The sequence below is a fragment of the Varanus komodoensis genome, unplaced genomic scaffold (genome assembly GCF_004798865.1).
Source record: "Varanus komodoensis strain SLA01 unplaced genomic scaffold, ASM479886v1 scaffold1, whole genome shotgun sequence".
Lineage (NCBI taxonomy): Eukaryota > Metazoa > Chordata > Lepidosauria > Squamata > Varanidae > Varanus > Varanus komodoensis.
Window position 1 is genome coordinate 2,701,765 of NW_025335268.1, and position 21,119 is coordinate 2,722,883.

General features: G+C 39.9%; 1 protein-coding gene across 1 annotated transcript in view; it reads right to left on the reverse strand.

Moving 5' to 3' along the window:
- USH2A (usherin) overlaps positions 1-21,119 on the reverse strand; it is a 579,889-nt gene that overhangs the window by 506,680 nt on the left and 52,090 nt on the right. Inside the window, exon 8 of the mRNA XM_044449731.1 lies at positions 21,026-21,119. Within this exon, the coding sequence (XP_044305666.1) occupies positions 21,026-21,119 (94 nt within the window). The remainder of the gene's footprint in view (positions 1-21,025) is intronic.

Here is a 21,119-nt window from a genome sequence, read left to right on the forward strand (position 1 = left end):
GAACTTCTCTTTGCATAGTATTTTACATACTGATGTGGTGAGTTCCTGGACATCATGTTGTTGCTATTATACATATTATAATTTGTTGTCCTAAAAATGTTTAAGGGAAGAGTATCCTACTTCCCTTCATGGGTTCCATATCTACATGTAGAGGAATGTTCATATAGCATAACAGTTTTCCCCCTATAATATATGTAGAGCATCAGGTTTTGTTTCATGAAAAACCCTGTGTGTGATGAATAAATGGAAAGGTGCAGGAACCATGGGAAGTATATAAACCTATCTTCTTTAACAACCTGTTGTACTCATTGAGTGCACACTTATGTGCATGATTCAAGTGCCCTGTGATACTCTATGAAGATGGCTACACATGCAGCTGCTTTTTGTATCCAGGAAAGTAATTGCATTGCCTTGTGTAAGGATACTTTTCTCAAAACACAGTATTCCAAGCTAGAGAGTTAAGATTCTGAATGTGAGCAAAAAGAAGCAAAGAGGGTTGGGATGCATTACGGAAATGTCAGGGTAAATGAGCCATGAGACTAGCCATGTGGCTGGTGAAAACCTTATGGCTTGGGGTGATACACTGTGGAACATGGAGGGTCAGAAGGAGAAGGATATGAAGTTATCAGCCCAGTGGCCCATCACTGACTCAAATGAATGAGCCAATTTAGCAATATCTAGTATTCTCACCATCTGATACACAAACACCACAAACCTCCCTGAGGGTGGAGCCAGCCCTTTTTGAGGAAGAGGAAGGAGGCTGTTTCAGTCTGGAATCAACTTCTGACATCAGCAAGTGCAAACTCCACAAATTAGAAGGATTGTTATCCTGATAGATGCTACTTGTTAACAAGTTTTATTTTACTTTGTTTCACAGATTTTAAGACTGTATAGCAAAGCCAGCCCAACAGGCAATCCTAAATAAAGTCTTTCACGTCAATCTTCAGGGAAAGGGAAGAGACATGATCATGGCAGCTTGATTCAACATTCTTCTTCCTTTGGCATGCTTCCAGTGTCATTATGGAAGAAATGGTTGAAACTATCATCACAGGGATTTAGGCATTTTCCAACCCAGGCTGCTCCAAGCTAAACATGCATGCTGTTGGGCTGTGGGATTGTGCTACCCCTGTGGACAGAAGGGGTGTTTAGCAAGAGCATGCATATTCATCAAACCCATCTCCACATTCCTGCACAACTGTAGCTCCAAGCTTGATGGGTGGCACTAGCTTGAAAAGGTTCAGGGCATCAGGGAACAGTGAGGAGGGAAATCTCATCCTGCTCAAACCTTGTGTTCAAAGCATGCCTAAGGACCCCACAGGGGAAGCAGGTAACCACACACATTTAATGGATCCAGGGTGACAGCAAATTACTTACCTCTTTATTCAGCTGAACAGAACCACCTTGTGACTCTCTCCTTAAGTTATCTACATACTACAGACCTAAATACCTCTGCATGGTAGACCAGATCACACATTTATGCCGCCTTCTTATGTTTATCATTCAAGACCTTACAAAACAGATTCCATTCTACTGAACATAGATGCTCCAGTACACAGTGGTGTTAGGCATGACATGGCTAGCCATATGCAACCCCCACATTTCTTGGGGGACCAAACTGCACTGTTCTCTTCTATTTTTATGTTCTCAGTGTTGCTGCCTGTGGATCAGCACTCTCTTGGCACAAACAATCTTCCTTCAGAATTCTCCTCAGGATATGGCAGCCAAATGGCTTCTCCAGTTGCCCTCCCTGCAAGTACCAAGAATTTCAAGAAGTATGCAAGCCAAAGGAGGCAGGCTACCTTCCCCTATGTCTCACTTTCAGCTGCACCATTGACTCAATTCCAGAAGCTTCCATTCCTGTTGGAAGTTGGAGACCTTGTCTATCAAAGAATTGGCTGTACTATGAGAATGTGTTGGTGCCAACCTAAAATGAGGTTTTTTCCCTCCTCTTCTCTGTCTGGGGCCCCTTGTTTGTGTACCTAAAAAAAGTCAGCTGTGCATGACCTTAGAATCAGAATCACAGTCCTGAATAAGTATCCCATTCTGTTTCCCTGGAACTGTTAGAATGCTTAAGTAAAGCTCAGATTTTCACCTAGATTATAAGGCATTTATAATTTGGTAAGAGCGCTGAAAGGAGATGAATGGAAAACTGTTTTTCACACCAGATGCGGTATTTTTGAATATCTGGTGATTATCTGCCTTTTCTATTTACAAGATGTGTATATCCCATCTTGGCAATTCCAGGAAAAAGTATTGAATTAGTGTGATGATATTCCTACTGCAGGGCATTTTGGACTACATGAAATTCTGTATTATTGACCCATGATATTTGGTGACTGTGTATGCAACAATTTTTGGTGAATGCTAAAAAATATGCATCATATGCTATTTGTCAGTATGCAAAACAACCAACTGGAAAGCTGGTGGGGCTTCTACAGCCCATCTCTGCTCCCCAGGAGAATAGAAACTTTTGTTATTGGATTTTATCACTGACTTGCCTTCCTCATAGGGCAAACTGCTATTCTGGTAATGGTGGCAGATATATTAACTTTATTCCCTATGAGACTCTCTGAAGGACAGCGGAACTATTTGTTCAATGTCTTCCATCTGCACAGATGGCCTGATGCATTCATGTTAGATTGCAGCACACAGTGGATGGCACCTTTTCAGTGAAAGCTTCTTTCTATCAGAGATGGATCTTCCATTGTCAATCCCAGATGGATGGACAAACTGAGCAACTTCAGAGATGGATTTGCACCACTGTGTCAATTTTCAGCAGGTTAATTGGTTCTCTCTTTTGCCACTACCAGAACTTGCTTACAACAATGAGCCACACTCTTCCACCCAATATAAACCACCTTTTAGTTGCTAATTTTGGCTACCACCCCAAGTCCTTCCCCCCACATATTAGATTGTGGCTCTGTGCCAGCAGTGACCAATTTTTTTTGGAGGAACTGTGTTAGGTGCATCTTCTATTACAGGAGCAGTTAGGAAAGCTTAAATTGGATTGCAGAATAGTCACTAATGCCTGTTCCCAGAAGGGCATGGCTTTGCAGATGGGGAACAGAGACTGGGCGTCTATTCAGTATTTGCCTTCCCAATCTACCAGTAAGAAGCTGGCTGCTTGTTGCATGGGCCTTTTCAAATTGTGGCACAAATCAACCCATGGCCTTCCAGCTGCTGTTGCCTCCTTTCATGCAAATCCATCCTGCTCTCCACTCCCCTGTGGTTGCCAGGGCCCCTCACCACTCGCTTTCCTCTCCACTACCTCCCATTATGGTGGATTGGGAAGAGGAGTCTGAGGTTGCTGAGATCTTGGACTGCAAGTGCTTTTGTGGTTGTTTGAAATATTTGGTGATTTGGAAGGGCTACCATTCTGAGGAATGCTCTTGGGAGTCAGTGGTACATACGCTTTCCCTCACTTAATTCCACATAATTCTTTTCCATAACTGATGCCCTCAGAAGCCAGAGAATGAACAACTAATTCAATAAAGGACTATGTTTGGAAGTATTTTGTCTTGATCTGCTGGAAACAGAAAAAATGAGAGATGTGCTCCAGACACCTTGAAAACCTGTATGGAAGACTGAATAATACATTCACAAATTCCAGCTCCAGGGGCCAAAGCAAGCACTAGAATAGGAATAAAGGGTGTTCTATTGCCTGTAATTAATGGCAGATATATAATTAATATTCAGGTGGAAATTGGCACATAACTCTTTCTAGGAAACCAAAACACCGCCATTCAGTGGGTTTGCAGGCACTGATCAGTGTGTGGGGACTAAATCTGGCTTCTCTTACCAGCAGCTGCTTTGTGGGATGTTGGGTTTTTTTAAAACAAAATTCCACATATGTAGTCCAAAGTATGCATAAAGACTGACGCAGAAACACCTGTTTGCACATACATTTTCTCAGCCTGCTAAGGATATATGCATGTATCACAGTGAATAAATGTATTGTGGTTTGTACAAAATAAACAATGAATGAGTCATTTTGAAATACTATTCTGAAAATCAAATCCCTTCAGACTACTAGGGGTCAGGCTTACAGGTTACAAGAAATGAAGTTAAACTTTCTTAACTTCCCAAGGATGCAGATATTCATTTTAAATAACGCTGAAGCCACCGCACCAGGTTCAGTTCAGCAATACAGAAAATTTTATCTACTTAGTCACCATACTTCTTACTAACTTAAATAGGAGCCTCTTTAATTTGCTGTCACTATTCTAACTCTCTTCTTTTGAGATAACTCTGACAACTTCAATTTTAATTGGCTATTTGAAACTAAAATCTCATATGGATTTTCATCAGCTCAGCAAAGTAAATTGTATTCCTGTGGGATAATAACCAAGGGGAGTTTTTTGATAACACAATGGCTCCTTCACAATTTTATGTATTAGCAAGTTGTTTGGGCATCTGGTCTTTCGATATTTGAGACAGCACCTTGCTATTTCAATAAATACTTCCCACAAATTGTTTTAGAAATCTAAGATCTATGACCTGTGAAATTAAATCTGTTTGCCAAGGATGAGTTCATGAACAAACCTATCACTACCACAGGTATCTTGAAAAAAGTTATTCAAAATTTTCCAGCTTGTAAAATTTTCAGCTTGATCCAGATAACTTTTCCCCACTTAGTGTGTGTCAAAATTAGTCCAGGCAATCAATTCAGGATATTTCATTTTTATCCATGCTAAATGTCTGTTCTACTTCTGCTGTTCTGGTTACATGTGTTGTAAATAAAGGAAAATTTTTAAGTGATTTTAAGTGGGCACTGTGTTTTAAAAATCAATAGTTACCTGTCTCAGGCACATTGGATTAACTGGCTAGAAAGTGGGGAATCCAACGCAAATAAACATTTTTTAAATGCTGAATAAATAGGAAGCTTTATGTTCCTACCTGAGCAAGTCAGGTAGCTTTTCTCTCTTTCTCAGCCTACATAACCTATCTAATGCTGTCCAAACCAAGAAGACACAGGCAAAATTTGAAAGGTGCCTATGCTTAACCAGGAGAGTTGCCTCTAAAGAGGCAAGAAATACCCAAGTAAAAAGAAAAAAAGATGTAAACTTTAAGTCAATACATTTCTGATCTGTTGTTAGAGATGTGCACACTTTACAATATTAACTGAGCAACTTTGGATAGTAATAAACAGTGAGTTACACATTGGTTTTGATGATCTATCACCATATTTCTTAAAGCAGCATTTCCTAACTTGATGACTTTGAGATGTTGTGGACTATAGTCCCCATCATCCCTGAGTACAATTAGGCTAGCTGATGATGATAGGATCTGTAGTCTAAAAAGTCTGGACAGTGCTATTTTGCACAGAATATAAATCTTTCAAAAACAAAGACCAGACAACAATCAAATTATTATCAAATTTAGCTATAGATGTAGTACTTAAATTGTAAATCACCTAGACTGGGCACTTGCTGTAAAAACAGAGGAATGTCAAGATCAGGCTGAAATAAAATGCCCTGAAATCAGATCTTGAAAGTATCTTAATATCCAATGGAAATAAAATGTAAGACACAACACCCATGGTTATGCAATAGACATGCAAGCAGGTACAAAGATAACAACAGAAAGCACATGATCCAGGCAGGAAGCAGGCATGACAACTAAAGGGAAAACAAGCCATGACAAACCAAAGAACACCTGACTTTCTGTCAGGAGTAACATGGGCTATTGAGCAAACAACCAGTGCACTATAGCTAATTTCAGGGTCACATGCTGTGGTGTGTACTGAACCAACCCTGTGATGGGTTCAGTTACTCCACTGTAAGGTCGTGACCCTGAATGGATTAAGTCTGGCACTATCCTTTTTCCTTGCCCTTTCTTGTTCCAAAGTCCCACCCTCTCAAGGGATAACCCATCTTTATTTTGAAGTATAATCACTGCAGGTATTGTAATTTTGAAGCAAAACTAGGTAGGTGGATATTTTCAACCCCCACCCCTTCCTCCAGTGCCATGGTGGGGAAACATTCTTGGGATTTTTACTGGCATTGTAATGCTTGATTCAGTGGTATGCCACATGATACACACTTCCAAACTTACCTCATGCTATTTCTGCCATTATGACATGGATTTGTTCGGTTTATATCAGGTATTTTTTCTATGTTTTTCTGCAGTAGTATATTTTTAGTGTGTGCTAAATTTGTGGTACTGCTGTGAGAGAGGAGGAGTGACTATCATGATGCCAAATAACAACCAGCTGATATACATGTCTAGTCAGAAGTAATTCAGAAGTAATTCAATTCAATGATGTTTACTCCTGTGAAAGTCTGTATGGGAGAATGACTGCAAGGAGTAAACAGCACTGAAGGCAATGCATTTATTTCCAAGTAGACACATACATAGGGTGTTTTCAGCTAGTTGTTCCTTGATCTAAACCCTCCTAAAAACAAATTCCCTGCACATATCACATTTCCAAATCTTCCTACTTCTCCATTACCTTTGTGTGCAGCATATTTTCAACACAGTGGAAACTGCTATATTTGTTAGAGTGTGTGCCAGCAGTAGTAAATGCATTTCTCATAAATACTGTGACAGCATTCTCTCATAAACAAAAGGAACTCTCCTGACTCCATCTGAACTGGGACTGTGTATAATTCCACTACAATAATAGTAATAAAAACCCAATCAAATTTAGCTTCACTGTGCATGATTAGGAAAAAAAATGTTTTGTTTGGCTTATAGTAATAAAAGGAAGAGGAAAATCTTTTAAGAATTATTTTACTTATTGGATTCAGAATGGTGTGGAACTCTGCTGGATGATCCTACAAGGTGTAGGGAGAAGGTATACCCCCAAAACTGTTCTGAAATTTGGGGGCCTTCTAGGTACTGTGTGTAGGGGAAAGGAGAAATTATGAAAAAGTCACATCTTTTTTGTTCTGGGCAGGAACTTTTTCCTATGTGGAAGATCAAGGCTAGATCCATTCCTGTGTTTTGATCTAGTAAAACAGCTAGGAATTTGACACTTGGAGTTGTATTTTGCAAGGCAAAAGAGAATGAACCAAGCAAGAAGCAAAAAAAATTGGGAAAGCTATTACTTTCAACTACCTTAGCTACTTCCAGATATCTCAGGATATTAAATGTTTCTCGAGAAGTATTTTGAGAAGTAGAAGGCCTTTAGATTTTGCAACGCCCTGAACTGCAAAAGCCCTCAAATGGTATTGTTCACTTTATTCTCATTAGCCTAAAGCTGGCTAAGTAATCATATATAAACTGTCAACTTAGCCCTTCTTGTATTAGATCTTCATTCAAAAAGATTTGAATTGAAATGTCAATAGATGAAGCTACAGACTTGATTCTTTCATGAAGTCTTTCTCAGAATAAAAGGGATGATGAGAGATTATATAGCTAAATGTAATCTGCCCATCATACAACCAAATCATTCCATCATATGAAGATCCAATGTAGTATAATGGTTAATATGATGCTGGACTGGACCCAGGAAATCAGCTGTGACTCATGGTCAGGCATTGACTCTCAAGCCTAGCTCCTGCTCCTACATGTTCTCTTTGTTCTTCTTTCCATTTCTATACTGCCCAATAGGCAAAGTTGTACTGATAGTTTATGACAGTTTGTACAATACAATACACAATAGGATGCAATATAATTAAACAAACTTTTGTGGCCTGATGCAGCCTGGCAGTTCTTATTAATGCTAACCCATGCACCCTTTCCTAACCTTTTTGGATATGCTAACTAGCCAGATGCTGGAATTGCAGGCCAGCCCATCCAGGGGGAATTGGCCTGTGAAAGACTGTGCTCAATTCTTGCTCCTGCTCTTCCTGGGTACAGGGATTTTTGCTCTGCCTGCTGGGCTTGTTGTGAGGAGAGCATGGAGAGAAAGAGGAGGATTGGGGAAACTCCACTGGGTTCCTTGGGGGATAGTAACTCTACTGATAACAGATAAAAAAGGTGGAAAGCTTATGTTACTCTTTTCAATGCTCAGCTTTATAAAAAGGGGCATTGATCATGACTCCATGATGTGATTGGACTCCTAATGTTCAAATATGGTTGTTGTTAGTCGCGAAGTTGTGTCCAACCCATCGCGACCCCATGGACAACATTCCTCCAGGCCTTCCTGTCCTCCACCATCCCCAGGAGTCCACTTAAGCTCACACCAAATGCTTCAGTGACTCCATCTAGCCACCTCATTCTCTGCCATCCTCTTCTTTTTTTGCCGTCAATTGTTCCCAGCATTAGTCTCTTCTCCAGGGAGTCCTTCCTTTTCATTAGGTGGCCAAAGTATTTGAATTTCATCTTCAGTATCTGGCCTTCTAAAGAGCAGCCAGGGTTGATCTCCTCTAGGACTGACTGGTTTGATTGTCTTGCAGTCCAGGGGACTCGCAGGAGTCTTCTCCAGCACCACAATTCAAAGGCCTCAATTCTTCAGCATTCGGCCTTCCTTATGGTCCAGCTTTCACAACCATACATTGCAATTGGGAAAACCATAGCCTTGACTATACGCACTTTTGTTGGCAGGGTTATGTCTCTGCTTTTTAGTATGCTGTCTAGATTTGTCATAGCTTTCCTCCCAAGGAGCAAGCGTCTTTTAATTTCTTGCTGCAGTCCCCATCTGCGATGATCTTGGAGCCCAGGAAGATAAAATCTGTCACTACCTCAAATATGGTATCAATTCCCAAATACCACTTAGAAAAAATAATGAATCCACCCAAAGATATTAATGCTACCCAATAGGCAATGTTGAAGTACATGTACTAAATAAAGCCAAAGCATACATCATGAATGTCGAATAACTACAGAACCTTACCGGACCTCTGAAGCATATCTTGCTTCACTGTGGACACATACAACAGGTCCTTTTCTTCTTGAGTCAAAATCCTTCTAGACACATAGAATGCTAATGTCTCATTTTCCATTTCCCTTTTGTGTATCATGGTTTTGTGATTTAGCTCAGTGGGAGTCATCAGTGGGTCATTCTATAGCATGCCTATTAATTCATGCTCATTCACAATAACTCAGGGATTCTTTACACCCTGCCTAGTGGTGATCTCCAACAGTAGTACCTGAGGCAAAATGGGAGGTTGTTCTAACAATATATCCAGGTCTTCCTTAGAAAAATTTTGCTCTTGTATCAATCTAAACTGAGAATCACTGAAACCAGCTCAGAATAATGGGAATCAGTTCAAATGTATCTGCTGTCCTAATTTAAAGGCAGAATTGTTCAGAATGGTATGTTCCTCGTTATTATGTCACTACGATATTATAATCAATTAAATAGGACACAGAGGTAGAAACATATTAGTATATTTTCAGTAAGAGAAAACCTTTTGCATATTTTGGCTTTCATTCATTAGATGTCATTACATAACAAAGCATTACGTATGAACAGAGTTCAATATTGTTTTAAAGTGATGTCAAATGTCAAGGCATACATTTCTTTAGTTTTCTAGTGAGGTCCTACTCTGTGTTAGACCTTCTTTGTTATCCTCACCTGCTTAAAACCTTCTATTAGAGTACATTCACAAGATTAATTACTTCCTAACAGATCAATGTCCAGGATGGTCAGGGTTGCAGAAAAGAGGGTTTATCAGAGGCAGTCATGTGAGTCAGAAGAGGGAGGCAGAATTGTGCTTTTAGTATTTTATCATCCTGTGTTTATAATCCAACACACTTGACTTAGATTTGTAAAAGTGTGATTTGAACACATCTGTGAGATTCATTGTTATAACCATTCTTTAAAGAGAAAAGTGTTTGTTTCCATGATGAGAAAACTAAACATAATATGTAATCTTGTGTGATATACTTGGTAAATATGTATGCTATGTTGGTAAACAGTATAATACATGGTTTTTTAAAAATTGAGTAGCCTGTAGCATAAGTTTCGATAATATATTTTATTTTTTCTTTTAATAGTGAAATGCTTAATTTTAATGATTTAGAACGGTTTTACATGCTTTTCATCATTAGCAATTTTGGCTGGGGATAATGCAAGTTGCATGCTAGTGCATCAGGAAGGAACTAGGTCACAACATCATCGTGGAGAAATGGTAGCCACCACATAAAAAGAACAGTCAATATCTTTGGGAAAGATTAGTAAAATGGCTTTATACTAGAGAGAAAAGTTTAAAATACTCAAAATTTTTGCAGAACTGTATCTCAATTTTTTTTCAGAACTTTCTTCTCAGTAATTTGCAGAATGTCATCCCAGAAGTTTGTTTAGATCTACAACTTGGCTCAAAAGTTAAGAAAAATATTTTAATTGAATAATGTGCAGCATACTTTTAGAAGATGTGTTATTTATATTAGCAACTTATTGGAACATGTTTGTTTTAATTATTCATAATATCCTTACAATGAAAGTAATCAGTTGTTTCTACAATCTGACCAAAAACTCAAATAAAGCTCAGCACTTAATCATGGCACAGGTACAGCCTACCTTTTCGCTCCCTACTCTCTGGAGTGAGCAGAACAGTCGGTTTTTGAGGCTGGTTTTTTTACGACCTAAGAGCTAAAGCCAGCACAGTTGTTTCCAAGATGGGCTCAGGAAAGGCATTCTTATTTCGGAGTCATTTCTGAGGGTCAGAGCAGATACTCCAAATTTTCTGAAGACCATCCAGACTCTTTTTAAACATCCATCGGGTAAATTCAGGGCACCTCATCTCCCAGACAAATCTATATGCCAATCTAGCTTAAAAAGCATTATGGATAGGACAGACATACACACACACACACAATTTTCACACTAAACAAGACAGAAAGAGTTTGAAATTTTTTAAACAGTCAAATTTGTGAAGCAGTGAAACCAAAAGATTTCTCTAGCCAGCTAGAAGGCCCAGCCTTTAAATGTTTAAATTTGAATCCTTGTATATTTAAACACATTTGTGGTGCTGAAATAGGCTTGTCAGGCTCTTCATCCTTAACACCTAAATGGCGGGCCGGCAAAGTGTGGTCTGTTTCATGATGGTAATAAATGTATCTATTGAATTATCACCCTGTACATGGGTGAGAATTTCGTCCATTGAGGTTGGATTATAATGCATATAGGCCGTTCTGAGAGGAAGGCCTTGTTTACCCTTCTAGGATGATTCTACTGATGTTCTCTTGGTTGTAGTGCAGAGGAAGGTCTTTTATACTGTGCTACATACCATGTAGAATGATCTTCCCATATAGATGAGTATTTCCACGAACAACAGAAAACAGTTGCCAGCTGAGTTTTCTGACAACTAACATTGTCAGCTAGCCATGATTTAAATTCTGAATTGTTTTTCTTAATCATGAATGTGTATTTTACTGTGAGGTTATTGGTGAAAAGTAATGGGATTTTTTAAATGAACAACTTTCCTGAACTATTCTAAAATGAAATGAACTCATCAAAAAGTGGAAATGTCAAAAGAAGAGTTCTCTCTCTTGCTCACTCACTTGCTCCCTTTCTCTTTACACACACACACACACACAAATAATGAATGTGGGCAAAAGCAAATGTGAGAGCTTCACCCATTGCAAAGAATCAGCTTCGTCACAGCACTGTTGAATGCTGTTTGGCAAAACGAAGGGAAAGCGGCTTACAACCACAACATTGCACTAACCCTAAACTAGCAGCACTGGCAGGAAGTTAACTGAGCAAACTGTAATATTTGCAATAAAGCAAATTTACTTCTTTGTTAGTAGAAGACAACAGTATTAGTCACAAGAAAAGATATAGTTCACTATACTTGGTTTTGCTATGCAAAGAAATATAATTTAAGCATGCTAAGTATAGGCACAGAGAATGCAAGCTTATTAAGCCCAATGAAACAAACATTGACTCCCACCCCACCAAAAAACCACAGAATGATAAGGCATTTACACCATTAATTCAGCTTGTTTTCACAAAGAATCATAGCTTTTGCGAGAGCCCTTGCTGAACTCCGGATCATATTAAATATTTACTATTAATCCCCACAAAGTACCACTTCACAATAGTTGTTCTAATTAAAAGGACAGTGTCAAGTCAGATTTTTTAAAGGCTTACTTTTAAAAACGTCATTTCTCTGATAGACTGTGATTTGAACTGCAAACGCCCAACTTTTTAAAAGTTGGAGGGATCAATCTGTTTACATTTCACATCAGTCTTCAGAGCACAAATATAAAGTCCATTCAAGCCAAAACTACTTGTAATATCTCCCGTCAGATCTTTCTGCCTGCACACCTGCAAGCTTTTCACTCCTTTCTCAAAATCTTTGGTGTAATTATACTGTTAAATGCCCTCTTGCAAATCCACTGCAACAGTGTGACCATCATATGTTTTCAACTTGCTAAAAGCAGGCAACAATGTGTGACAAAGTTAAAAATAAAGATGGAATTTTGTTTATCAAGCATAAAAGGGTATAGTTCCTTACTACAAAGGAGTTTTTACTATAAAATCAAGACAAAATCAAAGCAGGAGACTTGATAGAGGATGAAACAGGGGAGTGTAAAGCTTTGAAAAAGTGAATCTGTGATGATAGTTGACAAAAGGGCAAGTGAAAATTTCAGTAAAAAGTACCTGTCCGTGTTGAAGAAATACGGGGTTGTAGTCCTACAGTAAGTTTACCTCAACCTTCTCTGATTTTTAATGCAACTTATCTAGTCGTCGAACGTCATTCTGTTCTATTTTGCAAACCTGATTAGGATAGCTGAACTCATTTGCAAATAAGCGAATAGAGTACACAGATTTGCATGATATCTACATATGCAGATTTAAACATGTAGGTGCAAATTTAGACATAATGGGGACAATTGGACCAGGTGGCCAGATGCGTGCCCAGCATTCAGGTGCTAGCTGCTGATGGACTGTGTCAAAGCCCCTGTTTTCTCTTCTTATCATTTGCATTTTTAAACCACCCTGGGTTTGGAATGGGATGCATATTTAAATTGGAAGACTGAAGGCTGTCTTAAGACAAGCCAGTAGCAATTATACCTTGGTTATACCTAGTTGCTTTTCTTTCTTCCTAGGAAAGAACTCCCTCTCTTTATTCTCAAAGGTGCTAGCAGGCCCAACATGGCATCACCATCATCAAGGCAAGATGGGTGAACAAGTACAGAATGACTTCCACAGCTCCATCCAGCCACATTGTCCACATGCCCAGTTCAGCTTTCGTACCATTTTGAATTCATCACCAAAGCTGAAAAAGCCAAAGGTACTCTATGCCACAGCATTTTTCTTTTTGCAGCCAAAGAATTAAGTCCTTTTGTTCCTCTTCCTCTGAAGTCAGGTAATTATATCTGTTGCTGATGGATTTCTTTTTACCACCAAAATCTGTTTCCATCCCTTCAACCTATCATGATCTCCAGCATTCAGTTTCCCTTGGGAGGCCCAATCCCTTGCCTTGCCATTTCTATGGCACCACCTTCCCTCTGTTGGGCAAGGGCTAATTTCCCTAAAGTTCATAGTCCTTTATCTCTTGCATCTGTTAGAACTAGAATGGGTAGTCCATATGCTAGGGGATGGATATACTAACTAGCTCATTTTTTTTCTTGTAATTAATGAATAAGTGTGTGTTTTGAGAACAGAAATCTGTAAGGTGACAAGCCAACAGCTTCTGGACATTGTCTGAGATGCCGTATTATTCATGAAATTCCTCTGATCTCAGACTGGAACTGTGAAAACCAGGACCCCATCCTGCCCCACTAGCAACTGGCATGAAAAGAACTGTGTTGGATGCCTCCCCATAACTGAGCCTCAGAAAAGAGGATAGCAGGTGTCCTAGGGCAGGGAGGAGGCTGGGGCCAATGGCTTCTGCCATTTCCTATCGGTACCCCAGCTTCCTTCCATACCTCTTCCCCAAATTTCCTCTAGACACATGAACATGAGCTGTCTAGATGAAATGCATGATAGCTAACATCACCAACTCTTTGCTTCACTCCATGTATTGGATGCACATAAGTCCTACATGCATCTGCAGTGGAAGGCACTAGATTGTGCTCTAAACAATAGGTTTATACTTTTTTAGTGTTTCAATTAGTATTTGAGCTATGTTTCCCATTTTAGAAGTCAATATTTCATAGATAGCTTGGGCAATTGACAAATCTGTCATGTGTGGACCACACCATTATTTGAACACTGCCCTAGATATGTGTTCATCATTACACATAAACACAGACGTCCATGTGTGCCTGTGAATAAGAATGTAGCTTAGCAACTGGTCCTTGTGGCAACAAATGGGAGACAGAACAGAGACTTGGCTGCTATTTTGGTTTATAACAACTTTAATTTGGTTCACATGGGATAAGCACAAGATTAAAGAAGGGGATCATACCAGGAAAGGATCACAAAGAGCAGTGTTAAAGAGAAATGCAGTCCTGAGTTAATCTTAGAGCGAGCTAAGCTCACAAGCATGCTGTGCGCCCAAGCAAAAGAGGAAGACCCACCACTCACTCTCAAGGGTATTTCCAGGGTTCAAAGCAGAGTATAAAGGACTGAATGTCAATGAATCTGGATTTAGAATGAGTCTAAACAAAGGGAACAATGGTAAAATAAAAAAACAGAAAAGTAGAAGAAAAGAAAACCTCAGGGAGAATCCTAGCTACTTAAAGCTAGCTGGCTATACAATGAAAGATAATTTGCAATCAATAGCAACAAAAGGTAGCATGAGAGCCCAGAAGCTGTTGAAACCTGTGGAAACGGGCAGGTGGAACATCTAAAGGCTGCCAAGGCACTGGACTGGCTAATTTTCAGATGCCATCTGGGGTTAGCTGGTTGAGCAGTGACTTGGCAATCAGGCAGGCATGTGTATCTTCCCCTAGGTCTCTGGGTTGCAGGAGGGTAAATTCCCTTGAATCTGTTTATTACAGAAACACATGCATAATTATTCCAGCCCCTCTGGAGCCATTCAGAGCATAATTCTGGTTCTAGATTTGCTGCTATGCCTGTAGCTCATTTACTGCTTATTCTGGAATGAAATGGATTCTTGAGCAAAGGTGTCAACAAAAATACAAGCACAGCTACATGTGCACAGATGATCAGGGTGTCTCTGAACTTCTCTTTAACACCTCAGTCTTCCTATCTCTATCCAGATGTCCACAGACCAAATCATTCAGCTCACTAAACACTTCTTAGATGATATGCCACATCCCTTAAAATCTCCACACTGCCCTCATATGTGTTTGTCCCCAATCTCAGAACAAGCTCCCTGACCTCAGCTTTGAAACTCTTCATAGACTAGACCATCCCTCACCAACGTTGAACCATCCAGATATCTTGGCCAATAACATGCTTCAGCCCCAACTGACAAGTACTCAGGAATTCTGGGAGCTGTAGTCCAAAAGAACTATGGGATACTATTTGGGCCATTCTATCCTGGGCTTATCACACCGGTTTGCCCTAATTTTATTATAATGCCCATCTCCTGTATCCTTCAACACAACCACCCTCAGCCTTTAACTTTCCAATCTTCTCAGATGACTCTGTCCATTTTCCTTTTTGACTCTTATTCCTGGATCTCCTCCCACCTGGAGTTCCTATATGCTGACTTTAGAATTCTGACCATAGCAGTCTTTGCATGCTGTCATGCTGCCCTTGGTCCTTATTCCCAACCAAGCTATTTCATAAGGAACAAGCTAGATGTGACATTATCTTGCATAAGTGAGATAATTTTGATAAAATACCTGGCATGATGGAGGTCTGAACTGGTTAGGGCCAGTGGAACTTTAACCCTGAGGCCTGCTGTCCAGATCAGAACTGGCCTTTCCATGCATGAGACCTGTTCTCCTATCCAACAGCAATTGCAGGAGTGGAGGTAATTTCAATCAGGACATTGGTAAAAGTGAAATTTCACATTGGTAAAAGTGAAATTTACTTCACTCCCTCTATCTTCCCAACCTCTCCCCACATCAGTATTTATTAAAGAAAAATCATTTACATGGGAACATTCAAATGCACCCTTTGTTATTTTTGCATGTCAAATTCTTCCATCTGTCTGAGTTATTATTTTACTGCTATTCTGCTATTACCTTAATCCCTGCTGGACCTCCTCTTGTTTTCAGTCCTTATTGAAATTTAGACAGCTACCTACCTACCTACCTACTGTCTAGCAATCAGTCATGACTTTACATGGGTTGGAAAAGGTTTTCATCTGACACAGTGAAGACTTGAAGGACACTTTATACAGCTGGACACATTATGCCAGATCTGTTTGGGTGAAGTCAGTGGCACACCTAGGCAGAGCCCTTGCCATGGTGCATCCCTACCAGCCCCTGAGGGAAGGCCCTGTCAAAACCATTCCCCTGAGGTTGGCTTCTTCATAGTCATATAACCCTTTCCTTCCCTCTTTCCTTCAAAGCTACGCATGATGAAATGGTTAGGGAAGCCACCTAGTGACTAGAGGTGGTATTGCAGTTTCAAATACAGATGTGTGCAGGCGGGCCAGTGTAAATTAATTTAAAGTAATTAATACATGTTTAAAACAAAATAACCCTGGAGTCCCCTTAGTATGCAGATGTCTAGGTTTCACAGTCTTGATACAATGGTGCTGAAACAGACATATCCTTTTATTACTGGACCACTGTAACATTGGTCTGGACTCTCTCTTAAAAGACTCATTTAGAGAACACGGCCACTAAAATCAATACTAGGAACATAATTCAGAAACTAAGTGGAACAAAATGAGGAGCTTCAGTAGTCACCCTCAGAACATCAACACTAGGGTTGGTCTACTCCACAACAGAATACTGTGCCTCCGTATGGCTCAACAGCTTGCCATACTAGCAAGACTGATGCCAGACTCAATGACACCATGAGGCTTATAAGCAGATGTATCAATCCACTCCTACTCGCTTGCTTGCTTTGTGTTCCGAGCCATATAGCACCCCCAGCTTTAAGAAGGCAAAATGCTATAGTGAAAGAATATAGAAAAATCATGAGCAATCCACTTCTACCAGGGCATGCTGACCTTCCTTATTTATCAGTTGGCAGGATCAGATCCAGGAAGGCCTCACCGGCACTCACACAACTTATGTATAATAACTTTAACATCAATTCCCAATGGAAAGCTAAATGGGCTGTTGAATGCCTAGAAATAGTAGACATTTAGATGATCCCATGCAAAAGGTGCCAGGTTTTGACTTACCCCACCTGTATTGAACAACTCTCAACAGGATTCGCACCTCATACAGCATCTGCCAGGACTCACTGCATAATGGGGTATAGCTCCTACCATTCAGTGCAACTGTGGGTTCCCACATCAAAGTGTACATATTGTGACTGTACGCTGAGGGCATACACCAGCCCAGTGCCTGACTTTTTTTATATAAACAATACTGTGCTTCAGTAGTTAATGGCCTAGACCATTGACGTTTGAATAGAGATCTTTTTAACATTTATATTTTAAATGGGTTTTTAACCTAATTCAAATGGTAATAGATATCACAAGTCCGTGTATGACAAGCCATATGCTAAATAAATAAATTACTGGAGATGAATATATATTTTGTATCCTGCATTTATGAATCAAAAGAAGCAGTAGAATTATACACATTAAAACAGTTGTTTTTCAAAAAGAAAAATACCATATCCAAGAAACAGGAAGCAGCAGAATAAAACTGGATGAACCAGGACACCTTCCTACAGGTTGGGAGCAATACAGATTTCCAATACAGACATTTTCTTTCACTAGGTGTGGTCACAAAGAAGGAACTGTAATAGGTTATATGGTATAATTATCCATATGGTTCACCATTATGGAATCAGGAATGTGCTATGCGATTCCTTCCCTCTGTTCTCTCTGCACCTTACACTATCACAGCTTTAGTATACAGACCTTTCATTGTTCCCTCACTATAAACATGTGGATTGATGGTGCTAGAATAATCATCATCAACAACAACAAACACAATATCTTCCTATTTTGATTATTTAAGTTTCTGTATATTTTTCCTTTTGGTAGTTTGCACTGGGAAATCTTATAAATCAAAACAAAAAGGGTGGGTGGGTGGGTGGGTGGATGGAGGGACAAAGAATAAGGAAATGCACAGTGAGAAAACGGGGGAAAAGAAATCAAACAATGTTTCTATGTTTGCCACGGGCTTGGTTCAAATGCTGTGACTGAAGGCAGCTTCAAAGGTTCCTATGGCAGAGAGAGCAGGAACAAGGTTCTGTGGGGACACTACCTGTGCCCTCAACCCTGTGCTCCTCTAATGTTTGTCAAAGTCAGTAAAAATATTTCCTTTCATGCCTTCCAATGTCAGGAACTGGAACATTATCAAGGTTTAACTTTGCCTTTGCTTGCCAAATTGACTGCGGTGTAATTCACAAAAACCCTGCTTATTGAGTATTATTTTAATGGCTAAGAGGGCACAGTGAAATTGAGGGCATGTTTTCTTTCTGAAGTGGTTCCAGCTCTTTATATATAAAAACAAACAATAAAGAAGCACACTTTGCTTCTGTAGTAGAAAATAACAGGTCTGTCCTGTATCCCCATTATATTTTCTTTAAACTGAACAATATAAACACAGTGCACTGTGCCAACAGGTAACATGCTTCCGTACAATGAAAATAATATACTACACATGCCGGCAGTAAACTTCTTTAAAATTAGACAGTGAATCCAACATGAAAAAAAGAAACAAAACACAAATATGGCATGACTATTTTCAGCAAAACTGTATGAAGTATTTTCCCCATTGCTTTTCAGTATAATGTCCAAAACTTAAAAGCTTGAAAGAGAAAATACATGTATTTCCTATGAACAGTTGCTTATATTTCTCCTCTCTTGGGAAATCCAATCCCTGCTATGCACAACTCAAGGATGGAATGCATCTCCGGCTCCCTTGCTGGTCCCTACCCAGACACACTTGCTGCTCAGAGCACTGTCACATGCCTATTAGCTGGAACGGGCAATCTGTGCATCTGCGCCATGCAGCTGGGATCGCCAGCGTCCTGGCAGTATGCAGCAGGGTGCTCACAGGCACCTCTCCTGGGGAATGACACGCCCCCTACACTTGCAGGTTTTTAATACTTTGGTGCTCACAGCTTTCCTCTGCTTTGTACTCCATTTCTTGCACAAGTGAATTGCCTCCGTTTGTCTCCTCTGAAATAGGTGCTGTGTACCAGCCATGGCTACCATGGCAGCCATTTCATGAATGGGCAGCTCTCATTTCTGAGAGTGTTCTCAATACTCTCACATTCTACAACTGCCCACCAACCAAAAATAGGTTTGGAACCACTACCATAAAGCATTCCAGTGATCATGGTCCATGGGAAAAACCAGCCACCTTTTCTTGAAGTACGGCTGGCACAAGGGAAAGGCCCACTGCTAAGGCACAGGGCCATTTTGCATGACATATGGGTTAATTTATCTGAAGTGACCTACTGCACATGCTGGCCACATTATGAATATGCAAACTGCACTGATGATTGCTGTGGTTTGCTCCGTCATCTGAACCCAGGAAATAGGGTTTTTTCCAGGGTTAAACCCCACTCACAAAACCTTAAAACAGATAATAGATTATGCAAGGTTGATTTGTTTTCCCCTTTCTAATTTTTTTTAAAGGACCTGGTTTAGGGACTGGGCCCATTCGCTGGGTAGAGAAATTTCAAAGAAAGATTAGAACAGATTACAATGCAGCTGAAAAGAAGGAAGGAAAGTAGAGAATGAAGAGCCAAGGACCAAAGAAGTAAAAAGAAGGGAACAGAAAGTCAAGGTATTCTTAAAACCATGGGAAAACAGAGCTCTTCTGAAGAGGAGGCAGGCAGAATGGGTGTGATGGATCTAATTGTGAGGCATTTATTAAGGAGAGCGGAACAGAGAGTAATGAAGAATTCTAAATGGTTGGCTCTGAAAAAGAATGCATTCCCTTGAAAGTTTAGTTTCATGATACGGGGGTCAGGTATTAGCCATTTCTAATTAGTTAAGAATCAACTTGCAATCATGTTGAATGAGTTGAATTCTAACATAGCTAGTTGTTTTTGTCACTGATCTCTTCAATAGGATTTAATCTGTAACCTAAAGCCAGCTGCACTTGCCTGTAGTCTTACGTAATAGAAATTAATTGTTTAAAAGAATAGTTTGTTTTCTTAACATTAAATGGGCCAAGCAGCTAGACCTAGCAATGTAATATTAGGGGATTTGAGTTCTTTGCAAGACAGAGTAAAATGCATTATTGATTGAAAATACAGAATAGTGAACTAGAGAGGGAAATCAGCCCTTAAAAGGGGGCTCTTGCAAGACGGGTGAGGTAAATTCATGTTCTGTAAATGGATTTCACCTAGGCATGTGTGACATTTCCAAGAAACTTTCTGCAATGAAAGCTTATTTTCTTTTTCTTTTTTTACCTCGTCCAGCACCATGAATAAAATGTGTAGCTATTCTATCATAATCTGATAGGCAGCAGAAGGAAAGTGGAGAGAGGCCATATTGCTGGAGGAACTATGTCTTGTCTCCAAGCACTCAACACAGGGATGGAGAGAGGGCCTTTCCCTGGAGCTGAGGAAGCATCAGTATCACTGGCATGATGGGCCAGGCTAAGAAGTGTTCAGTAGCATCTGGGCATCTGCTGAATGGGCATCTGCTGAATGGACCTCCTCTTAGCTACACTGTATGCCAAAGCAGGTGCTTCACCATAGTCATAAAACTCAATCACAAGCAAGAATCCTGAGCAATAACAGGAGCATGGATACCCAGGTCAGTTCCTGGATGGATGAATGGAAAAGCAATGCTGCTTCTCCTTTTGTGATCTTGGATGAATTAGGTATTGTTGCACATGTTAAATAAATGTTATGGCAGAGTTCTGCCCCAAGCACAATATTTTTCTCCCTACACACAATATTTTTTACACCAAACAGTACATGGTGCAGTGCCTTTCTCTTCCTCTGGAAGGGCAATTGCTTCCTTGAGAGAAGCTCCTACTAAGCGGGCCTTGTTTCAAAATGCCCGCTTCCCTCTCTTCATAAATGTTTTTATGGAATGAGCTCCACATTTCAGGGCAATCCCAATACAAATAAAAGATCCATGCAAAGCTAGATTTCTACTCTAGCACAACTTAGGACCTCCAGATGTTAAAACCAGAGAACTTGACATTTCAACTTAATTGAACTCACATTTCTGCCTTTGGTGTAGCTTTCCTTGGAGCAAAGACATCTGTATGGATTAACACTTGTGTCACAATGATCTGCATGGCCAAAACAATTACAC